General features: G+C 41.6%; 1 protein-coding gene across 1 annotated transcript in view; it reads left to right on the top strand.

Moving 5' to 3' along the window:
• Nucleotides 1-1,798: 1,798 nt before the first annotated feature.
• ntm (neurotrimin) overlaps nucleotides 1,799-19,025 on the top strand; it is a 501,504-nt gene continuing 484,277 nt past the window's right edge. The window contains exon 1 of the mRNA XM_034117346.1: nucleotides 1,799-1,949. Within this exon, the coding sequence (XP_033973237.1) occupies nucleotides 1,889-1,949 (61 nt within the window). The 5' untranslated portion in view covers nucleotides 1,799-1,888. The remainder of the gene's footprint in view (nucleotides 1,950-19,025) is intronic.

Here is a 19,025-nt window from a genome sequence, read left to right as displayed (position 1 = left end):
TAACATAGCTTTCGGTTTGGGCAAACTGCGTGCGCATCACTCTCACTCCTCAATGGAACGTGTAGGTGGATTTATTGGCTCTAACGGTTCAAAAGAGATGTCAATCACCAAAATCGACCAATGGGTTCCAGAGAAACGGCAAATCCACCCAAATGACCCCAGAGGTGGTTTATTTGTTTGCTAAACCTCTCTAAAAAGGTAAAATCAATCTTGATACAGGGTACTTATTATATGTTATAGTTTGGATTCCTAAAGCTTTTAGTCTACTATCTCATCATTCAAGGGTGGTTTTCACTATAAGTAATGTTTTTTTTTACCTGAAAAAAACAGCCTCCGGGCTTAACAGGTTAAAAGCTGACATAGAGGATTTTTTACTTTTTGTTCTTGTTACTGAACAAATATTGGACTTGAATTAAGAATATCAGGATTTCTCATGTTGTTTTACTGTATAACAGTATAGAAGTGCTCTGCTATTTGCTTTTCAAGTTATTTCAGGGACTGAGACATTATGTAGAGTTCCATTTAAATTAAGGAGGCTGTTGCAGGCGTGCACACAATGTTTTACTACTTGAATTGTGTTTACTTTTCTTACATGTTCATTTCTGTATGCGCTGCTCCTGTTGGTATTCAAATGCTGCTGACTTTGGATTGCAGATTTTGAATACAACAGCAAGTGGGATGAGTTTTCAAAGTCAAGAATCAGCGGGTCCAAACACTGACCAACACTAAACGCCTGCAGACAGCTGAGCTCTCTGGCCTGTGATCCTTTACTCTGGTTTACAACAATGAGATAAAGTCTGAGGAATGATGCCTACAACAAAAACATTTAGTTTAGTTTATTGGTTTAAGTTGTCAGGGACCATGTTCAAAAAGAACATCAATCTAAAAGAGATGCTTTGTACCAGATTTCCGTCCATCCCGCCTTAACCCTCCTGTCATGTTCATTTCTCCCCCCTTACTCTGTTGTTCCCATTCAAATTTGACAGCTCTGTTTTAACTGCTATTGCATTAACACAATATAAGATTAATCATCAACAAATTCAGTTTTAATTTTAAACTGTAAACAATGGTCTCAGACTACTGGTTTATATGAATAACTGCAGTGAAAATACAAAAAAGAGACACATTAACATGTTTGTTCTAACGTCTACTGTGGAGGATATCATGGGGCTTTGAAACAATCAAATGTAAAACATAATCTTTGTGATTGATGAAAGAAGTACATCTCTCAGATTTGACCCGAACACGACAGGAGGGTTAAATTAATCGTGTGGCCCTTTAGAAGGACCCGACCTCGGATTGAGAACCATTCCTGTTTGATTTAGAGCTGTTAATCCCTGCTTGTTGCACGTTACAATGGACTGAGTTAATGAACTAAGGGCTACTTAAGAGTCCCACAGAGCTTCCTCTTTCTGCTCGCTCTTTGGTTAGCTAAAATCCTTCACTTATTGTTTGTAATCAATATAAATACCACACCATGATAAGCACGCTGTTCTTTATGAACTAGTGAAACTCCCGCGGGCTGCCGAGACTCTGAAAGAAGTCGTCGCTAAAACCACTTCAAGCTAGCTCCTCAAACCCGGGTCCCCACCGGAAGTACGTCGCTCTTTTCTTCAAAATAAAAGTACCACGGCTGCTCGCTTGCTACAGTTCGTTGACTTGAAAAACAAAACCGGAAGTTCTGTTTTACGTTGCAGTTAGCTTTCCCCCAGCCCCGCTGCCAATAGCCTCTGAGCTGAAGGAGGGACTTTGTGCGCTGCGTTGGTGGATGCTTTACAGTCAGACAGGAGCACCGGGACCTGAAGGAAAACACTTCCAGGATTTTCAGACTCACAGGCTATTTTTCCCACATCGCATCGCACAGCAGGCAGACCTCAGACCGCTGACCATGAAGAACCCTCTGTACTGGGCTGTACTGCTGGGGATGGCCGTCCTGCTGATGGAGCAAGGTAAGTGATGGATGTTCTGCTGCTTGGAGCACTTGTTATCGCAGTACCCGACTCTGTCTGTTCGGAAATGTTTGACAGTGTGTTAAGTCCCTCATGCGTTTCCCGGACGGTGTGCGCGTGCTTTGACATCAAGATGCTTGTCATGTAAGCCGCAGCTTAAATGAAGCGATTAGTGAAGCGCAGTTTCTGTCCTGGTGCCATGGCTGGACTCTCTAAGTAGCCGCTCCAAGTTGTTGTGAATGTATTTTAACAGCAGAAACATATGGCTGCAGCCCTGTCTCTGAAAGTTGAATTGTTCTCAGCAGTGTCTTGCTTTGGCTGTGCGGTTTTGCAACTGAAAACAAATAATCAGAATTATTGATTTTCACAATGCTTGCAGTCTGACATTAAGTCACTCTGATCTTTATTTAAATTAACCAGGAATTCAATCTGAGTCGTTTTTGCTGTTGTGGCACGTGCTGCCCGCGGATCCTCCTGACGCATGGTGAGCGCGCGGACGGGAGGTATTTGCTGCCAAGTTGATTAAGTATTAGTTCTTAATCCACATTGACTGCTGGTCAGGTCATGCAGGTTAAGCACTGTATTCTCCGGACAGGCAGAGCAGTGGAGCTTGTCATTCCTCCTGACCTTGTTTACACCTGCTTTACACATTCGACCCAATAATACTTTGTCTGGAGAGGTGCTCTTTAAACAGGCGCAGAACAGCCACCTCAGGACAGTGAACACGGAAGCTTTATAAGCCCCAATCAGCCGGTATGTACCCGTGTTCCTCTCCAGGCTCCATCACCAGTAATTGCATTGAGACTAAAGAAAAGAGAAATGCTTTTAAATCCTCTTTGTCCTTTGATAATGCCTCTTGAAGTTAAACAAATACATGGCTGGATAGACACATGGATGAAGTGGAAAAACATAACGAATGTGGGAAGGAGGCAGGGGCGTGTGTCCCTCATCAGCTCTTCAAACATCTCTGTATTATTTGGCCAGCAGCCGCGTGGCTCTTTGTAGAAGAGTCCACGGGAGGGAAGAAAGCTGCCCTCCACAACTGAATTCCTGCTATGAGGCAAACTCCTGTAGAGAAGAAGAGAGCAGTTAAAGATTCTTACATAAAGAGGTGAAATAATGATGCATATTGGAAAATATTCATGTAAAAGTGTTGTAACAAATACCATCTTTAGCGTTGAACGAAACACTGCTGCACTGACTCTGATGTTATTTGGCACACAGCTTTAGCACGAACATCTCTGGAAAAAACTGGGCCACAGACTCTTTGCTCTTTTCAACCTAATTATGTATTTTAAATGTGTCAGTGGCAAGAAAGAGATGGGAAGTGACTCACTCTGTGTGGTTTATAGAAGCTTGTTTAAATTAAGTAGGTTTAATGAATATCAGCACTTACTGTCACTGTTAATACCACACTTCATAATTTTTTTTTAACAAATTAATATAGTCATGATTTTGCAGGCAAGAAATGTAAACAACATGTTGAAGAATAAACACATTCCTGCTGAAACAGGCAGCGTGTGTCACATTGCTGAGCTATGTAATACGCCTGCTTTCAATACACCTGGAAACATTGTCCCTTTCCCCCGTTTTGAGTCCATTTCATATCAGGAGATCTCCTGCAGAATCGGAGATTAGATAAGATGACATTTAAAAGGTTCCCATGAGGAAATTGGGTCATTGCAGCAACATAATAGGGCACAGATAAGGACAAAGCAAATCTATAGATTTTTGATAAGATCAAAAATTCAGAGCAAACTAAAATAGGTAGAATACAGATGAACAGGCGAGAGGATTCATGCAGTGTAAATGAGTGCAACTCTTGCAAAGAAAGGCTATCTGTCATGTTTAGGGTGTCTGAATGCAATGGTGAATGTCATTCAATCAGAATCCTTTGAAATTCATTATTGAGCCTCGTTAAGTTTTAGTCTTTTTTTTGTCATGGGGCTTAACAGGTTAATGTTTGCAACTATTGGAAAATAATAAATACATTATTCAAAGATCATCACCGTTTGCTGGCTGAGGAGACGGAAAGAGATTTCACACTAATTCTGTTGAGATATTTGAGGTGTGCAGTGCAAACTGTTTAGTGATTTTTATAGCATTGGAACTCAAATGCTTCTAAATCTGTTCCAATGGAAATGGCCATCAGTGCCAAAAATCATGTAACTAAGTTAACTTTTCCTAGACTGTAAGTTTTTATTATGACTACTTTTCTGTTATCCATTTCAAACCCATTTTGTATCAATATGGGTTGAGCTGCCAAGCTGTCACCATAGTTTCAACATGACTGAAAGCCTAGTTTTAAAATAGAGAGTAGCTGTCATAGTAGCTCCTCTCATGGTTTTGTCTGATTTAATCCCAAATAGAAGCAGATAGTGCACATCATGAATGCTCAGAAAAGACATATTGATATTATGTATCTGTACAGATGTGCAGGCCAGCACAGCGGATGTAAAGAGCAGGGCAGAGAAACATCTGGAGCGATGGCCAGAGACACAGACAGTGAGGAGCTGAAGGCCTGCTGGCTGTCTGCTGCACGGTGCAGGCTGTACATCCTGATGGCTGTGGACATGAACAGGTGCTTGAAGCACTTCCCGTGCAGCTCAAGGGGAGAGCCGCAGGCTACAATCGCTGTGGGGCTCTGTCAGCTCACTACAGGGTGGGAGGCTTTTTCCAAAATTAAGATCAATTCAGTTTCTTGTTGATGTTCTCTTTCCTTTTGTTTCTGAGCAATCTAGTCACACACACACACACACACACACACACACACACACACATCACACACACACACACACACACACACACACACACACACACCATCATTCTGCATACAGTAGTGTCATACTATCAGTGGTTTTCCCATGTAAATTGAACAAAATAAGTGTGAATATGTCAAGGTCAGTTTCCAATATAATTAGTTTGGCACATGCAGTTGTATGCACTCACCATGGAGGAACAAGGCAGCAGAGATCATGCAGTCTAAACAAAGAGTACCCCTGCTTACCTGTAGCTGCTCATATTGTTTCATATGGTCGAAATATTCAAGTAGCTTTCAGAATGATGTGAACCCCAACAGTTGATCATCTTTCATGAGATGAGGAGGATCAGACTCCAACATGTGAGGCGTAAGGTGCAGAGCGATGAAATACTGACATCAGTGGCCGTTCTGTATTTTTGCAGGAAGAAAAATAAGTCGCCAGAACCCCCTGAAAAACATCCACATAGCCAACTGCCCCAATAGAAGCACATATTCTTTGTCTAACAATGAAAGAAGAGTTTTGCTTTCTGGAGAAATAATCCAGCTTTAGATAAATACTGCTAATGAGGCAGCCTCATTGTCTGAGCGGGCTCCCCCCCCCCTCCCCATCTCTCTCTGTATGTGGCTGGGAGAATACAGTGCTGGCTGTGTTACCAGGATGCAGCACTAACTCTTGTGTTCTTTTTAGGCCCAGACCCTCCCAGGCTGTGTATTGTGCTCTTGTCCTTCCTCCGTCAGCCTGTGTCAGCCAAAGACAAGAATTATGGTCGGTTAGATCAAAGTTTGGAGCAGGAGCAACAGCTGTTATTGGATGACCAGCTAAAAGAGCCGAGCAGACGGGGGGGGTGGTACGGGAGCCATGGTGTGCTCGTTGTATGCAGCCTTTTGTTAAACACTTTGAGATCATTGTTGATGGCTAAAGAGTGTTCTCTTCTTATCACATGGCTACAGCTACTCAGTAGGGATCTCCAGGCAAAAGAGCAGAGCCGTTGCTTTGAGAAATGTCTTTATCCGTCTCCGGGTGCACAGTCCACATAAATCATCTGAGCAGAACGTACAGAGTGGGCAGATGGCTGACAATGGCAGGTAGATATCGCCACCTGTGTGGCGTGGAATCTAAACGTGATAAATGAACATCATGTTAATGTGACAGAGATGCAATGAAAGCCAGGCTCTCAGCTGGAGAGCGTTCACCCCCACACACACCTACACTGAGATGCATTGATGTTTTTGTTTGAACACCAAGAACTAGAATGTATCTATTCGATGCACTTTCCCTGAACCTGCTTCATCGACCTTTACTCCAGATGGTGATTTACTTCTCCTCCCAGAATGCTGCTAAAAGGCTCGCATGAATCTGTTGCATACAGCTGGGACCTACAGTATGCTTACTGTCACGAGCAAAATGTAAAGGAAGTTAAGGTAATGCATGTTGATGCCAAGTATGACAACTTTCAGTTTGGCCTATAAAAGAAATGTCATAATATTCAGGAGGGCTAACATTTCCTACTATTGTCAGAAGGTGGCACTAATCATCATGTAAATGTGTCTTTGGACTTTTATCACTGGATTACTTATCATTTTGTATGTCCTTGGACTAAGTAAGCATTCATTCTTACATTCATTAGGAGAGAAACAATTATATAATGAATATGATTATTTGGTAATAAATAACATTGGTGCAGAGAGGGAACTGCGTTATTGGTCAGTGATTGCAAATGTGATCCAGTGTGAGACTGTTGTCAAGCAACCATTACAACACCTATCATATCATCATTCTCTTAGTCTAAGCTTTTTCACAGAGTTAAACTGAATTGCAAAGATATTTCCAAACAACTTTGAAAAAAAAATGGTGATAATGGTTAATGTTACATCAGGAACCAAAACATCAGCCCTTTGGTGATAGAGTGCTGTTGGTGTATCCTCGTCGGTAAGTTTAGTTGGAGTGGTGCTAGCAAACTCAAATGATGTATGAAACTCGAGTAACGCTTGCCGAAAGTTTGCTCTGCGTCTGTTGTGAACCCACCATCAGGACCCCTGCAATATGTAGTCATGCTAATGTTAGAGTACAGAGTATTTATTTCTACATCCATCATGATTCTGAATCACAGAACAGATACGTACCATCAGCTTTTTTTTACACTCAGATTGTCTCCGTCTATTTTGGGTGAAGTGTAATCGGCTACTTTAAATCCCACACATCTCCTTCTGACTATTTTGAACTTACTTTTTGAATTCTTTTTTATTATTCTATAATCAACATTGAAGCACCACAGTTTCAGGTTCTACTGTCACTACGGCCTTATACCTTCCATCAGTTCATATTGGAAAGTATTTGTCCCCAAGACATTTTCCTTTATTGACCCTTACTCTAAACCAGTGCTCTACAGCTTAATGATTAGTCGATTCATCGATGAGTTGATTAGTTGCCACACAAATGAACCTTTGATTACATTGGTAATTGTTTTTCTTTCAACTAAAACGGGGATGTAATCATGACGTTGGAAATAAAAGGGTCTATGATATTAATGATAATAGAAACATAATGACGTGATAAGTGTCTGTTACTGAGAATTGTTACTTTCGATTTGTAATTGCCACTTTGGCTTTTTCATGAAAACAAATAGAGACCCTGTTTGTTTTCTGAAAAGCCACATTGCAAATAGGAGCTCATTTCTGTCCAGTTGAATATTTCATTCCTCTGGTGGGAAGCAATTTCCCTTTAGCATTTTATTTGTGTTTTCAGTAATGCTGTTTTTAATGTTGTGTGTATGTGTGTATGTGTGTGAGTGTGTGTTTCACGGGTTCATATTACAAATGAATCATTTGTGGGTGGTAGAAAGTTTGTTGCAAGAGTTTAATTGAAGCCTGATTGATTTACTCACACTCAGTATGGGTCAACAATCAATTTGCAGCTCTGGATTTTCACTGAAGGCTTTCAATAACAGGCTGCATTGTGAAGGCAATGGGATTCTGCAGACACAAAAGGGAAGCAAGAAAGCTCAGGAGATGCTGAGAAAAGAAATGAAGAAAACATATTTTGGCTGCATACTTCTAAGACTGTCTAACATTCCTAACTGAAGGCTCATGTGTGGCAGGACACACATTCACAGACTTTCTCCAAGAAGAATCCTCTGAAATGCTGATACCTGAAAGGAGATAAACATTGCCTGGTGAATCTGTGGGCAGAACATTCACAATAGGTCTTTGTTTATTTTTAGTTCTGTAGGGCAGTGGTTCACAAACTTTTTTCAATAAAGTACCCCCTTTGAAAAAAAAGTACCCCCTGATCAGCGCAAAAACAATTTGTTAAGGGAAAAATGCCTATATAAAGAGGTACAGTAGGCCTACAGTGCTGCATCATCATTTATTAAAACAACAACATTGTAACTGAGAAACACTTAAAGGTAGGGTAGGTACGTTTTGAGAAACCGGCTCGAGATCGCTAGAATTTGAAAATACACAGCCGGAACAAATCTGCCACTTCCTTACAGAGCCCCTCCTCCAACACACACGAACGCGCACATGACCAATGAGGGCACGAGATAAGTTTGTGCACAGATGGAAGGCTGACAGGCAGGTAGGCCATCCAGTTACTTTAGCCGGGCCGGCTAAAATGATTGGTCGTGCTTTTTACAGTACTACAGCTTCCACAGATGACATTTTTTTATGGATTTTTTGTCAAAGCACTTAAGATATTCATTGTTATCGGGATGTTAAGAGCATTCCATGGAATATAACAAAAAGTGTATCTCGAGCCAGTTTCTCAAACTTACCTACCCCACCTTTAAATGCTACATTTAAAATGTTTACAATCCATCACTAAATTCATGGCAAACCAATTTTAACATCATGCAATAACACTAAGACTGCATTGAACTGATCTTTTTAATAAGTTGTACAATTTAGTGAGAAACATGGGCTTGTCAGGATCTTTGTCATTCTCTGTGACAGGGAGGCACCTGCAGTTATTACACTTCGCGTTTTGAAATATGTGTAATTCTGTTAATATAAAACCCACACTGCTCAAACTTCGTTACTTTTCCTAAAATTGGTATATCTATTTATTTATTTTGGGGCGTGGGGAATGAAGAGAAAAAAAAATATGAACATTTTATGAGCATGGGATTTTGACCCCTCATATAAACATATGCATAATGCTGCGCTATACTTGCGGCCACACACCGTTGTTTAGGTCCTTTGATAAGCAGGCAGTCATATAATTAACTACAACTAGCTAGATCTGATAGATTTGGACATAAACGCGAGTGAAGTATAACCGGACGCGAGAAAGAGATCAGAGATCAGATCAGCTGCTGCTGACGGAGAACACGCAGCTCTGCATGATCACAGCTCCGCCGCTGTGACGGACCGTTGAGTGGAGCAAAATGAAATACACTAAGAGTTAGACCTAACACACTTAGCTAGTTTATCTACTCTGGAACTAGCTAAACTAGTTATGAGAAATATATTTATTCTTTACTGTCGGGTCACTTATTACAGGTTCAGCAAGCTGCACGAGACTGACGGGCTGTCAGGAGAGGGAGAGGAATAGAGAGCACCCCGTTTATTTTTCCCATTTTATTATCCAGAATTACTGTAAACCTTTGAATAAAGTAGTTAATCTACTATTAGTAGTTTGTTTAAATGCATTACTTATGTTGTTTTTTTCATTAACATAAAATAAATCTCATGTACCCCCTGCAGTACTCCAACGTACCCCTAGGCGTCCGCGTACCCCCATTTGAGAACCACTGCTGTAGGTGATGGAAATGTGCTGTGCTCGTTTTCACTTTCTCTATTCCTTGCTATGAAATACTGCACCGTTATCACACAGTAGCACAACAATAAAGGCTCATTTTATTGAGAAGCTTTTCCTCCCCCACATAATTTGCCAAGAACCGATGAAGTGGTCATGTGACTTGGTGGCCACGAGGGACCCTGGCAGGGACCCTGGCAGGGTCTGATTAATAAGCAACAGGCAGAGTGACTTCAGACTGCCTCCATTCACAGCTCCCTGTGTGAGGAAAACTCTCAGCTCACTGTGTGTGTGTGTGTGTGTGTGTGTGTGTGTGTGTGTGTGTGTGTGTGTGTGTGTGTGTGTGTGTGTGTGTGTGTGGTGTGTGTGTGTGTGTGTGTGTGTGTGTGTGTGTGTGTGTGTGTGTGTGTGTGGTGTGTGTGTGTGTGTGTGTGTGTGTGTGTGTGTGTGTGTGTGTGTGTGTGTGTGTGTGTGTGTGTGTGTGTGTGTGTGTGTGTGTGTGTGTGTGTGTGTGTGTGTGTGTGTGTGTGTGTGTGTGTGTGTGTGTGTGTGTGTTAAAATCTTCCAAAATCTTCCGATATTATTTGACTTTAGACTCAAAAGTACAGCATGTTTTAAGAGTTAAGAGGAGCTAAAGTCAAGAGGACATAGGTAACTTATAAACAATCAGAGTTTATAATGGCGCATTTCCACTACACGGTCGGCCTCGGCCACACTCGGTACGGCTCGGTACGGCTTGGCCGCGTTGGGCCTTAACAGGGCCGACTCACTTCATGCTGCGCTTCCATTACAGTTTAGGAACTGGGGTAGTTACTATAGTAACGCAGTGTAGGCGGAGCCGTGACGTCATCTTCAATGAGAAATCCAGAAACACAACACAGCCGTTAGCTGTGAGCACTCAGAGCTCACAGCTCCTTATATATGTTCAGAAACTCGACAAAAGTTAAACAAGTACACACCACAGACTGCCTGTGTCATGGTGAATACAGTCGCTGCCTTATTTATGTCTGTATAGGCCGTTGTTGTGAGTGTGGACGGTCGGGGCATATACTGCGTTAGCTTAGCCAATCTCCATCTAGAAAAACACGAATTTTAAAAGGTTTTTCGCCTGCCGTCTGTCTGCAGACTTGACAAAGCATTAATTCATGGTTTTTACTAACCGGTATCAGTATGTTGTTACTTCGGCATCATTTTGAAACGTGTATTACAATTAAATCACGGTCAAATATGTCCATCTTGTTGTAGTTCTAGCCCTCTTGCCAGCGCTCCTCTCTCTAGTTTAGCATACTCAGCCCGACTCAGCCCTGTTTGTTGGCCCCGATAGAACCACAATTTTCTAGGGCCAGAAAAGAGGGGAAAAAGTGGCCCCGCGCCGTGCCGCGCCGGAACGAGGCCTAGTGGAAGCACAACCAAAAAAGGGGACGGCACGACACGGCACGCTTAAAGCGAGCTACGCGCTGCAATGGAAATGCGCCATTAGTTACCAGTCAGTGTAAATGCAGTCGGGCGCAGGTGAGATTTTTGAAATGGGGGGCGATGAAACTGAGAGAAATTATTTTCACGATATTTACTTACTATTTGTTTTATTATGTGTTTTACAATCATAAGTAACATTAACCGTAAGCTCAAATATGAACTGTTTCAAGATCAAATATAATACAATGTAATAGGGATGTCCCGATCACCTTTTTTTGCTCCCGATCCGATTCCGATCATTTGATTTTGACAATCTGCCGATACCGATTTTTCCCGATCCGATCTTTATGCAATGCATTAAGAGGAAAAAAAAGGTAACAGATAACGGCTGGTCATCCAACGCGATGAATTCAGCTATCTTGGCTGTTCTGGGGTAGTTTCTCTTTCCTTTTAAAAGTCTCTGAAAGTGTTGGTTGTTTCAGTGCCGTTACCTGAGTGGCCGCTGTGTACTCGTCGTGTTGTTGTTGGTGGTGTTTGTATTAGATTGGTCGTGTTGAACGTAGCTCTGTTCTTTCCACCACGCGGAACCTCCGCCTTGCAAACATTGCATCTGGCTGTTACACTGCCTTCGCTTTCAATTTTATAATACTTCCAAACTCCTGACATTTTCTCTGTCCCGACTCCCGAGTCACCAGCTGAACGTAGCCTCTTGTTAGCTTACTGCTACTATTAGACACTGCGCTCACTCTGTTGCCAGATTTGAGAGAAATAAGCAACCAGGTCTATGAAAACAAGCCCAAAAGAAGCAACACATACATGATGTTGTGTAATTTTAACCCAAAACTAAGGCCTCAGGATGACTTTAAGTCGTGAACATGGTCATTTTTGTTTTGTAACATTAAATAAAATGTATAAAAATATTTTATAAAAAAAAAAAAAAAAAAAAAATTCCGATCCCCGATTTTTTTCTCCCGATCCCCGATCACGTGAAAATCACGTGATCGGCTCCGATCCCCGATCACGTGATCGGATCGGGACATCCCTACAATGTAAGTATGTATGTGGATTAACAAATGAATTGGGATTTACCTTTAAAGGTAGGGTAGGTAAGTTTGAGAAACCGGCTCGAGATACACTTTGTGTTATATTCCATGGAATGCTCTTAACATCCCGATAGCAATGAATATCTGAAGTGCTTTGACAAAAAATCCATAAAAAAATGTCATCTGTGGAAGCCGTAGAACTGTAAAAAGTCCCGGCTAAAATAACTGGATGGCCTACCTGCCTGTCAGCCTTCCATCTGTGCACAAACTTATCTCGTGCCCTCATTGGTCATGTGCGCGTTCGTGTGTGTTGGAGGAGGGGCTCTGTAAGGAAGTGGCAGATTTTCTCCGGTTGTGTATTTTCAAATTCTAGCGATCTCGAGCCGGTTTCTCAAACTTACCTACCCTACCTTTAAGTGCAAGAAGGATCATTTATTAAGGCGTTTGAGGAAATAACAATTTAGAGGAATAACAATAAGTAAAAGTAATCTATATATTACACATATGTACCCACATGACTTATTTATACAGTATCCTGCTGTGTAGGACAGCTCTAACTTAAACGCTGCCCCACACAGGCCTGACTGGTACATGCACACATATTACTTAATGCATATTATTAAACATATGTACACCTAAATTACTTCTCTATATATATTCCACTTGCATAACAAAACACAACTTAAGGCTGCCGTGTAGGACAGCTCTAACTTAAAAACGCCCCCACACAGGCTTGACTGGTACATGAACATATATTTCTTAATGTGCACTATATATACGTTTACTGACTGGAAATAGGCTCCTCAAAGGACCCAAAAACTGTTCTCGCTTCGTTACCCTGCACAAATTGCTGGGCAATTTGTCTTTTATTCAGTCTGTCGAGCTTCTCTTTTTGAATACTGCACACAGCAACCCCATTGAGTCTTTTTTTACTCATGGTCGATCACAACCATGTTTTTAATCTACGCAGTCCACTAAAGCTGCACTCTGCCTCAGCAGATGACCATCAACAATCGTAGTGTCTCTACCTGATCAAATAGGCCACAAACTTCGGGGCCCATTGCTTTTAAATTTTTTTTACGGCATCTGCAGTTGTTTTGACATCATTCTTGTTTTTAAACATAGCTAGTTGGAATTTCAAGCTTTGTTCATTCAATTCAGGATATTTTCGAACCACATAATTTGTTAAACCACTAAGCAGTGTGTTTTCCAAGTATTTGATCATTTCTATGCCTTTTTATTTATTTATTTATTTTATTCTATTTTTATTGTTTTTTTTGTATTGCGTGATTCATTCTACCGTGTCGTGTACTGTTTTTATACTGTTCATGCTCACTGCTTGTAGCACTTCGGGATTTGAAGTCAAATATGAAGTGCTTTATAAATGAAACCCATTATTATTATTATTAGGAAGCAGTGTACCTCTCAAAGGAATCAATTAAACAGAGCTGATGACATCTTCATACATTGATATTGTAATCTATCATTTTATATATTTTTGCCTAAAAAATATAATAAATTATGTGAAGCATTAATGGTATCAAAGCCAAATGTAATCTAGTCATACAGCATCATATTATATATATGGTTTAATTTAAAAAACAAATCACAAATTGGGATCAATTCTTATCTTTATCTTATGCCAGCCATATTTGAGATGTTCTTTTGTTGTATTTTGGTTATTTTTGACTGAGATATGCTGCTCCTCTGGAACACGCATCAAGTATAGTCATTTGGCTTTCAACTTCCTCCTTTTCTCTCATGTTTGTTCTGTAACAAAACGTTTGCAACTGTGAAGAATCACAGTAAATGTTAATTGAAATATAATACAACTGGGATCACGGTACATTGCATTGAGGGCCTTTTTTTAAACCTTTTCTTTTACAATAAGGCCTCAGCACTGAATGTTGTTGCCTGTTTAGCACTGCCCCGTTCCCCCCATCATAACTCACACAGTGAAGCCGGCACACTGAGCACCTGATGTTTTTAACTGAAGTCATTGCTGATGCTTGCACTGTGACATTTTTTTGGAGCTTAGCATGAAAACCCTAATCCCTATAACATTAATGTCTAGAGGAAAATTAAATCAGATGAAATAACAGTTTATTTATCAAGAAACGAAATTAGTACATTTTAAATAATGAATGATATCTCCAACATGAACACTGTGATGAACAAAAGCTGCTTTCGGTCTCCCTATCTGACTAATTAGTCTTTTGTTTCCTTTTCATGTGTTCCTGCTTGGAATGACATGCCATTATATGCGAATTCCATTGTCTGTATTGTAAAGAGCTAACCTGTAATTATTGAGACACTTTCCTGAATCTTCCATATGTTCTCTTTATCTGATTTAAAATCAGGGGAGGGAACAGATATATCATTTAGGTGAGGAGGCAGTAGGTTTCCACATTAATCATACACCATCACCTGCCCACATCCTTGACATGGATACTGTGATGAGTCGGCCACTTGAGACTTGGCTCTCACTCATGCATTAATAGCAGGGGGACATCACACAGTTGGGGAGTTATTGTTTACCGGGGGCGCTTAACTAGTGCTGCGGCATGTTGTCATTTTGGAACAGATGGCAGAGTTAGTGGTTAACAAGTACATGGTCTGTGGAATAATCTGTGTGCAATTATTGGGGGCATGCCTGGACATTTGTGTGAAGCACAAGAGATAATATTTCAATTAGCTGAAGGCCATTGTGGAGGAACCTAACTCCTAGATTCCACCGGGTCCGTCTGCGCCGCGTTGCGGTTTTGGTCCGGCCTCCTCCGGCGTCATACTCTACCAGGCGCGTTTCAGAAGCATTTCAGAAGCGGGGCGTCTTGCCTGCCGGCTCGCAGTTTTTGTTGATTTGGGCATATTTCCTGGACAGGCTACTTTGTACAGACAAAGTTAATAATAACTGTAATATTCCAGTTATAAACGACATGAATCAAAGATGTGTTGCTGTATTTTAGTGGTAAAAAAATGCATTCATCATCATAATTATTCTATATATATAATTTACACAGTGCCTGTAAACCGGAGGAGAACGCTGGCATTTCTCCTCCTACTTGAAAGACTACGGAGGGATAGGCTCTATATATATATATATATATATATATATATATATATATATATATTAGGGCTGTCAAGTTAACGCGTTAATAACGCGTTAACGCAAAAAAAAATTAACGCCACTAATTATTTTAACGCGATTAACGCATGTGTATTTTTTGTCCTCGGCCGCCGTAGTTTCAGAGCGCATCGAGTTTAAAATACCATCTACAAGCTGATGCTGACAGCCCCGCTCCTGCTGCCCGCTTGTGGCAGACCACACTTCCACGCTCACCGGCAGGCCCGGACTGGCCATCGGGAGGACCGGGAGGGTGTGTGTATGTGTGGCGCGAGCGAAGCACACCTTACGTGTTGTTGTTAGCATCTGGTGCTAGCTAGCTGCGCTAACAGATATAAGGAGCTGTTTCAATGAAAACAGAGGAGCGACATTTCGCCGACAACTGCGCCGAGCACTTGACTTTATGCAGGTAGCCAGACAGCACACTCAGCACGGATAGTGCCGCAACACAGCTCATACACACAGGCATATATGCCTTGAGCTGCACATAGCTCCAACGATCCTCCACATTCACACACACACACACACACACACACACACACACACACACACACACACACACACACACACACACACACACACACACACACACACACACACACACACACACACACACACACACACACACAGTATTATTGTATGAGAGAGGTTCCAGGTTGAATTGAGGCGAATATTTGTAATGTTCAGGTTGTTGTGTTTAATATTCATGAGAATATTTGTCATTGTTCAAATGATAATAAACAAACATATAAAGCATAGTTGTCCACTCATATGTTGATAAGAGTATTAAAAACTTGAAAAATATCCCTCTAAGGTACATTTAGAACAGATAAAAAATGTGCGATTAATTTGCGATTAATCGCGATTAACTATGGACAATCATGCGATTAATCGCGATTAAATATTTTAATCGACTGACAGCCCTAATATATATATATATAGGATATATAGCTCTGAACGTTCCACTTCCTGCCTGCCCGACCTTACGTTACGGCTGCGCCGCGACAAAAATAGGATTCGATCCTAATTTTAGAGGAGCCCTGCGCCGAGCCGCTTCTGGGACGCTTCTGAGCCGTAACGCGCCGCGTGTGGTGGAATAGCACCCATTGACTAGAGTGGCCGCGATCGCCGTGAGCACCGCGGCGCAGCCGTAATGCGCCCGTAACGCGCCCGTAACGCGCCGCAGACGGACCCGGTGGAATCTAGGGGTAAGAGTGTTATAGGAAACAGTGAAGCCTCCTGACAGCAGATCTGCATTAGAAACACAGTTCTTTATGTTTTCTCCTCTTAAAAAATGTCATAGTTGAGCTGCAAAGTTGTTCCACTTGTAAAACTCAGCTCATCATTCTGTTATCTCACTGTTGTTTCTGTGTCTTCTGATATGAAATATAACGACCTGCAAACACAGGGGACAGAGTCCTCCCATCAGAAGCAGTAGGCTTAAGGACAGGTTTTAAGGCCACGTTCCCACTGGGGGAAGCCAGACGTCCTGATGTTATCTAAATCGTTCCTCTAACCTTGTGATTGATGAATGCCAAGTTAACCGATCAATAGCACTGATATAACTTGAGGCCGCCCTGAAAGGACCTACATGTCCCACTGTCTCATAAGGAGCTGATAGGACAAACAGAGGGAGGAGTGATGAGCCTTATGAAGCTCTGGATTTCTTCTTGTTGCTCGCGGGTGCATGGGTTTACAGGTCATGAATATTGAACCTTTAAACTTGGACTTTCCACATTATGGATGTCATGTTATGTCTTGAGTGCTTCAGCTGAAGAAACAGAACATGTGAAATCCATAGACTCACTTAGTGTTCATGAATATTTCAGAACATCATTGACCAGAGTGACTTGCTGAGTGGACCTACAGACGAGCAGCACCAGCTCGTATCAGAGAAAAGTTGCTTCTTGGCACCTGAACTGGTGTTTTGTAGTTGTGAGTCTGCACCAAAGTATTTTTTTAAATTGCAATCACGAGCAACAGCTGTCTTGGATGGACCTGATGCCCTTTGAAAGGTTGATTCAAGTGAACACATGGAGAGCAGTGAACGTGCCGCTTTCTGTCTTTTTGAACATCCTGCAGGTGAAGCATCATTAAAGACCAGGAGCAGCTTTAAAGTTGCTGTAAAGTGTCTTTACTGTAGGGTATTTTTATTATATGTACAGCACTTTGGCTCGACCAAAAATCGTTTAAAAATGTGCCATATAAATAAAACAGAATAAGTTCCTTACCTGCTGTAATCCAATTGTCTTAATCCTTTCACATGGTTTACAAATGTTACTTTCATATGTTTATAAATGCTAAATCAACTGCACTCTACAATCTTCTCTGGATGAAGGAGTAATGGTTATGTGCAATGAGAAGTATAAGGTCGCCTTCACACCTAATAGTCCGTTCTTTGGTGCACACCAGACGTGTTGTTACATTGTTTCATTTTCCGTCTGCAAACCTCAAATGGACTATAAACAGTAAACAAAAGTCATTTGTACGGAAATGCTGTTCAACAATTGGTCAGACATTAAGCGGCTAAAAACGACATTTATACCGTAGCCTCCACCATGGTGCATCGGTAGGTTATTTTCATGCTGCTGTGCGGCCGGCGCATATGAATATATAATCAGACAATATGCGTTACAAAACATTATAACAGATATAATGAGAGAGGCTCTGCAGTAAGGAGGAGGTTTCACCGACGACAGAGGGCTCTGCTGAGACTGTGTCACAGCCTTTTTGCTGTACACAGGGGACCAGTGAGGTAAGCAGTCACAAAAGCAAATATAGCCTATCTTATGTTCATCGTTGTTTATATCTCCGTGAACTAATTAATGATTTCAGAATGACTGAAAGCATGACCCTATAGACCAGCGGTTTTCAAAGTGTGAGGCGCGCCTCCCCTGGGGGGCGCCAGAGAGCTTCAGGGGAGGCGCAGCGTGAGAAAAAAATAAAGAGAAACAATGAAATCTAGCTCGTTAACTTCAGCTAACTTTATGCGAGCGGCAACATGGATCGATTTTTAGTGAAGTTACCTAAAGTGAGAGAGGAGACAGCGTCTGGCCACCCCAGTTGGCAGCTTTGTTTTGAAATAAAAGTTGTGGCTCATCGGACATTTATCAGAGAAAATCCCTGATGTCCGAGTGCAAGTGAATGCAGCACAAGACGCGAGCCTTGTAACCCTGGCGCGAGCGAGGAAATGTGATTGGCGGCGATTTCATTTGAACGGGCGGCAGAAAACGAGAAGCATTCGGACCCAAGTACACGGAAGGAATAAGGTATTTGCGGTCTACAATGACAGAGAAGAGACTGTCAAGTTTGGCTGTGCTCAGCATTGAATCAAAACGCACTAAAGCTTTGGATGTTAATACGTTTGTGAGGCGTTTTGCTGAACAAGATGGTAATCGCCGCATTCAGCTGTAATAGGCACGGATGACTCGAGCATTAAAAACTGTTAAGATGATGACCTTACGTGTGTACATATATTTTTTTCTTTGTGGGGCTCTGCCCTGAGAAAGTCAAATAAGATGGTGTGTAAAACTACACTGCCCAGACAAAAATAAGTAACCACTTTGATTTAACTAGGCCAGTAGGTAAGGGCATTCCACTGGATAATAATACCCCTGCATTATAGCAACAACAATAATAATAATAATAATAGCAATAATAATTGGGAGGGGGGGCGCGGCTGTTCTTATATTCTCTGAGGGGAGGCTCACCTTCCCACACTTTGAAAACCCCTGCTATAGACGACTTGTCCACCTCTTCCTCCTCATAGGACTCGACCACATCTACGACCTGTGTTCAAGATATTGTCGAGGTCGTCATACTAAATACATGTATCTTTAATATCGGTGAGCTGCCACTTTTTATGTATGGTTGACTGAGCTATTTTTCTTTTACACAACACTGTTCAACACTCACACCAGTCAGCTTCATTCCTTCGTTAAAGATTTTTGAAGACCTCCACGCTCTTGTGTAC

Source organism: Trematomus bernacchii, unplaced genomic scaffold (genome assembly GCF_902827165.1).
Source record: "Trematomus bernacchii unplaced genomic scaffold, fTreBer1.1, whole genome shotgun sequence".
Taxonomy (NCBI): domain Eukaryota; kingdom Metazoa; phylum Chordata; class Actinopteri; order Perciformes; family Nototheniidae; genus Trematomus; species Trematomus bernacchii.
This window is presented reverse-complemented; position numbering and strand designations above follow the sequence as displayed.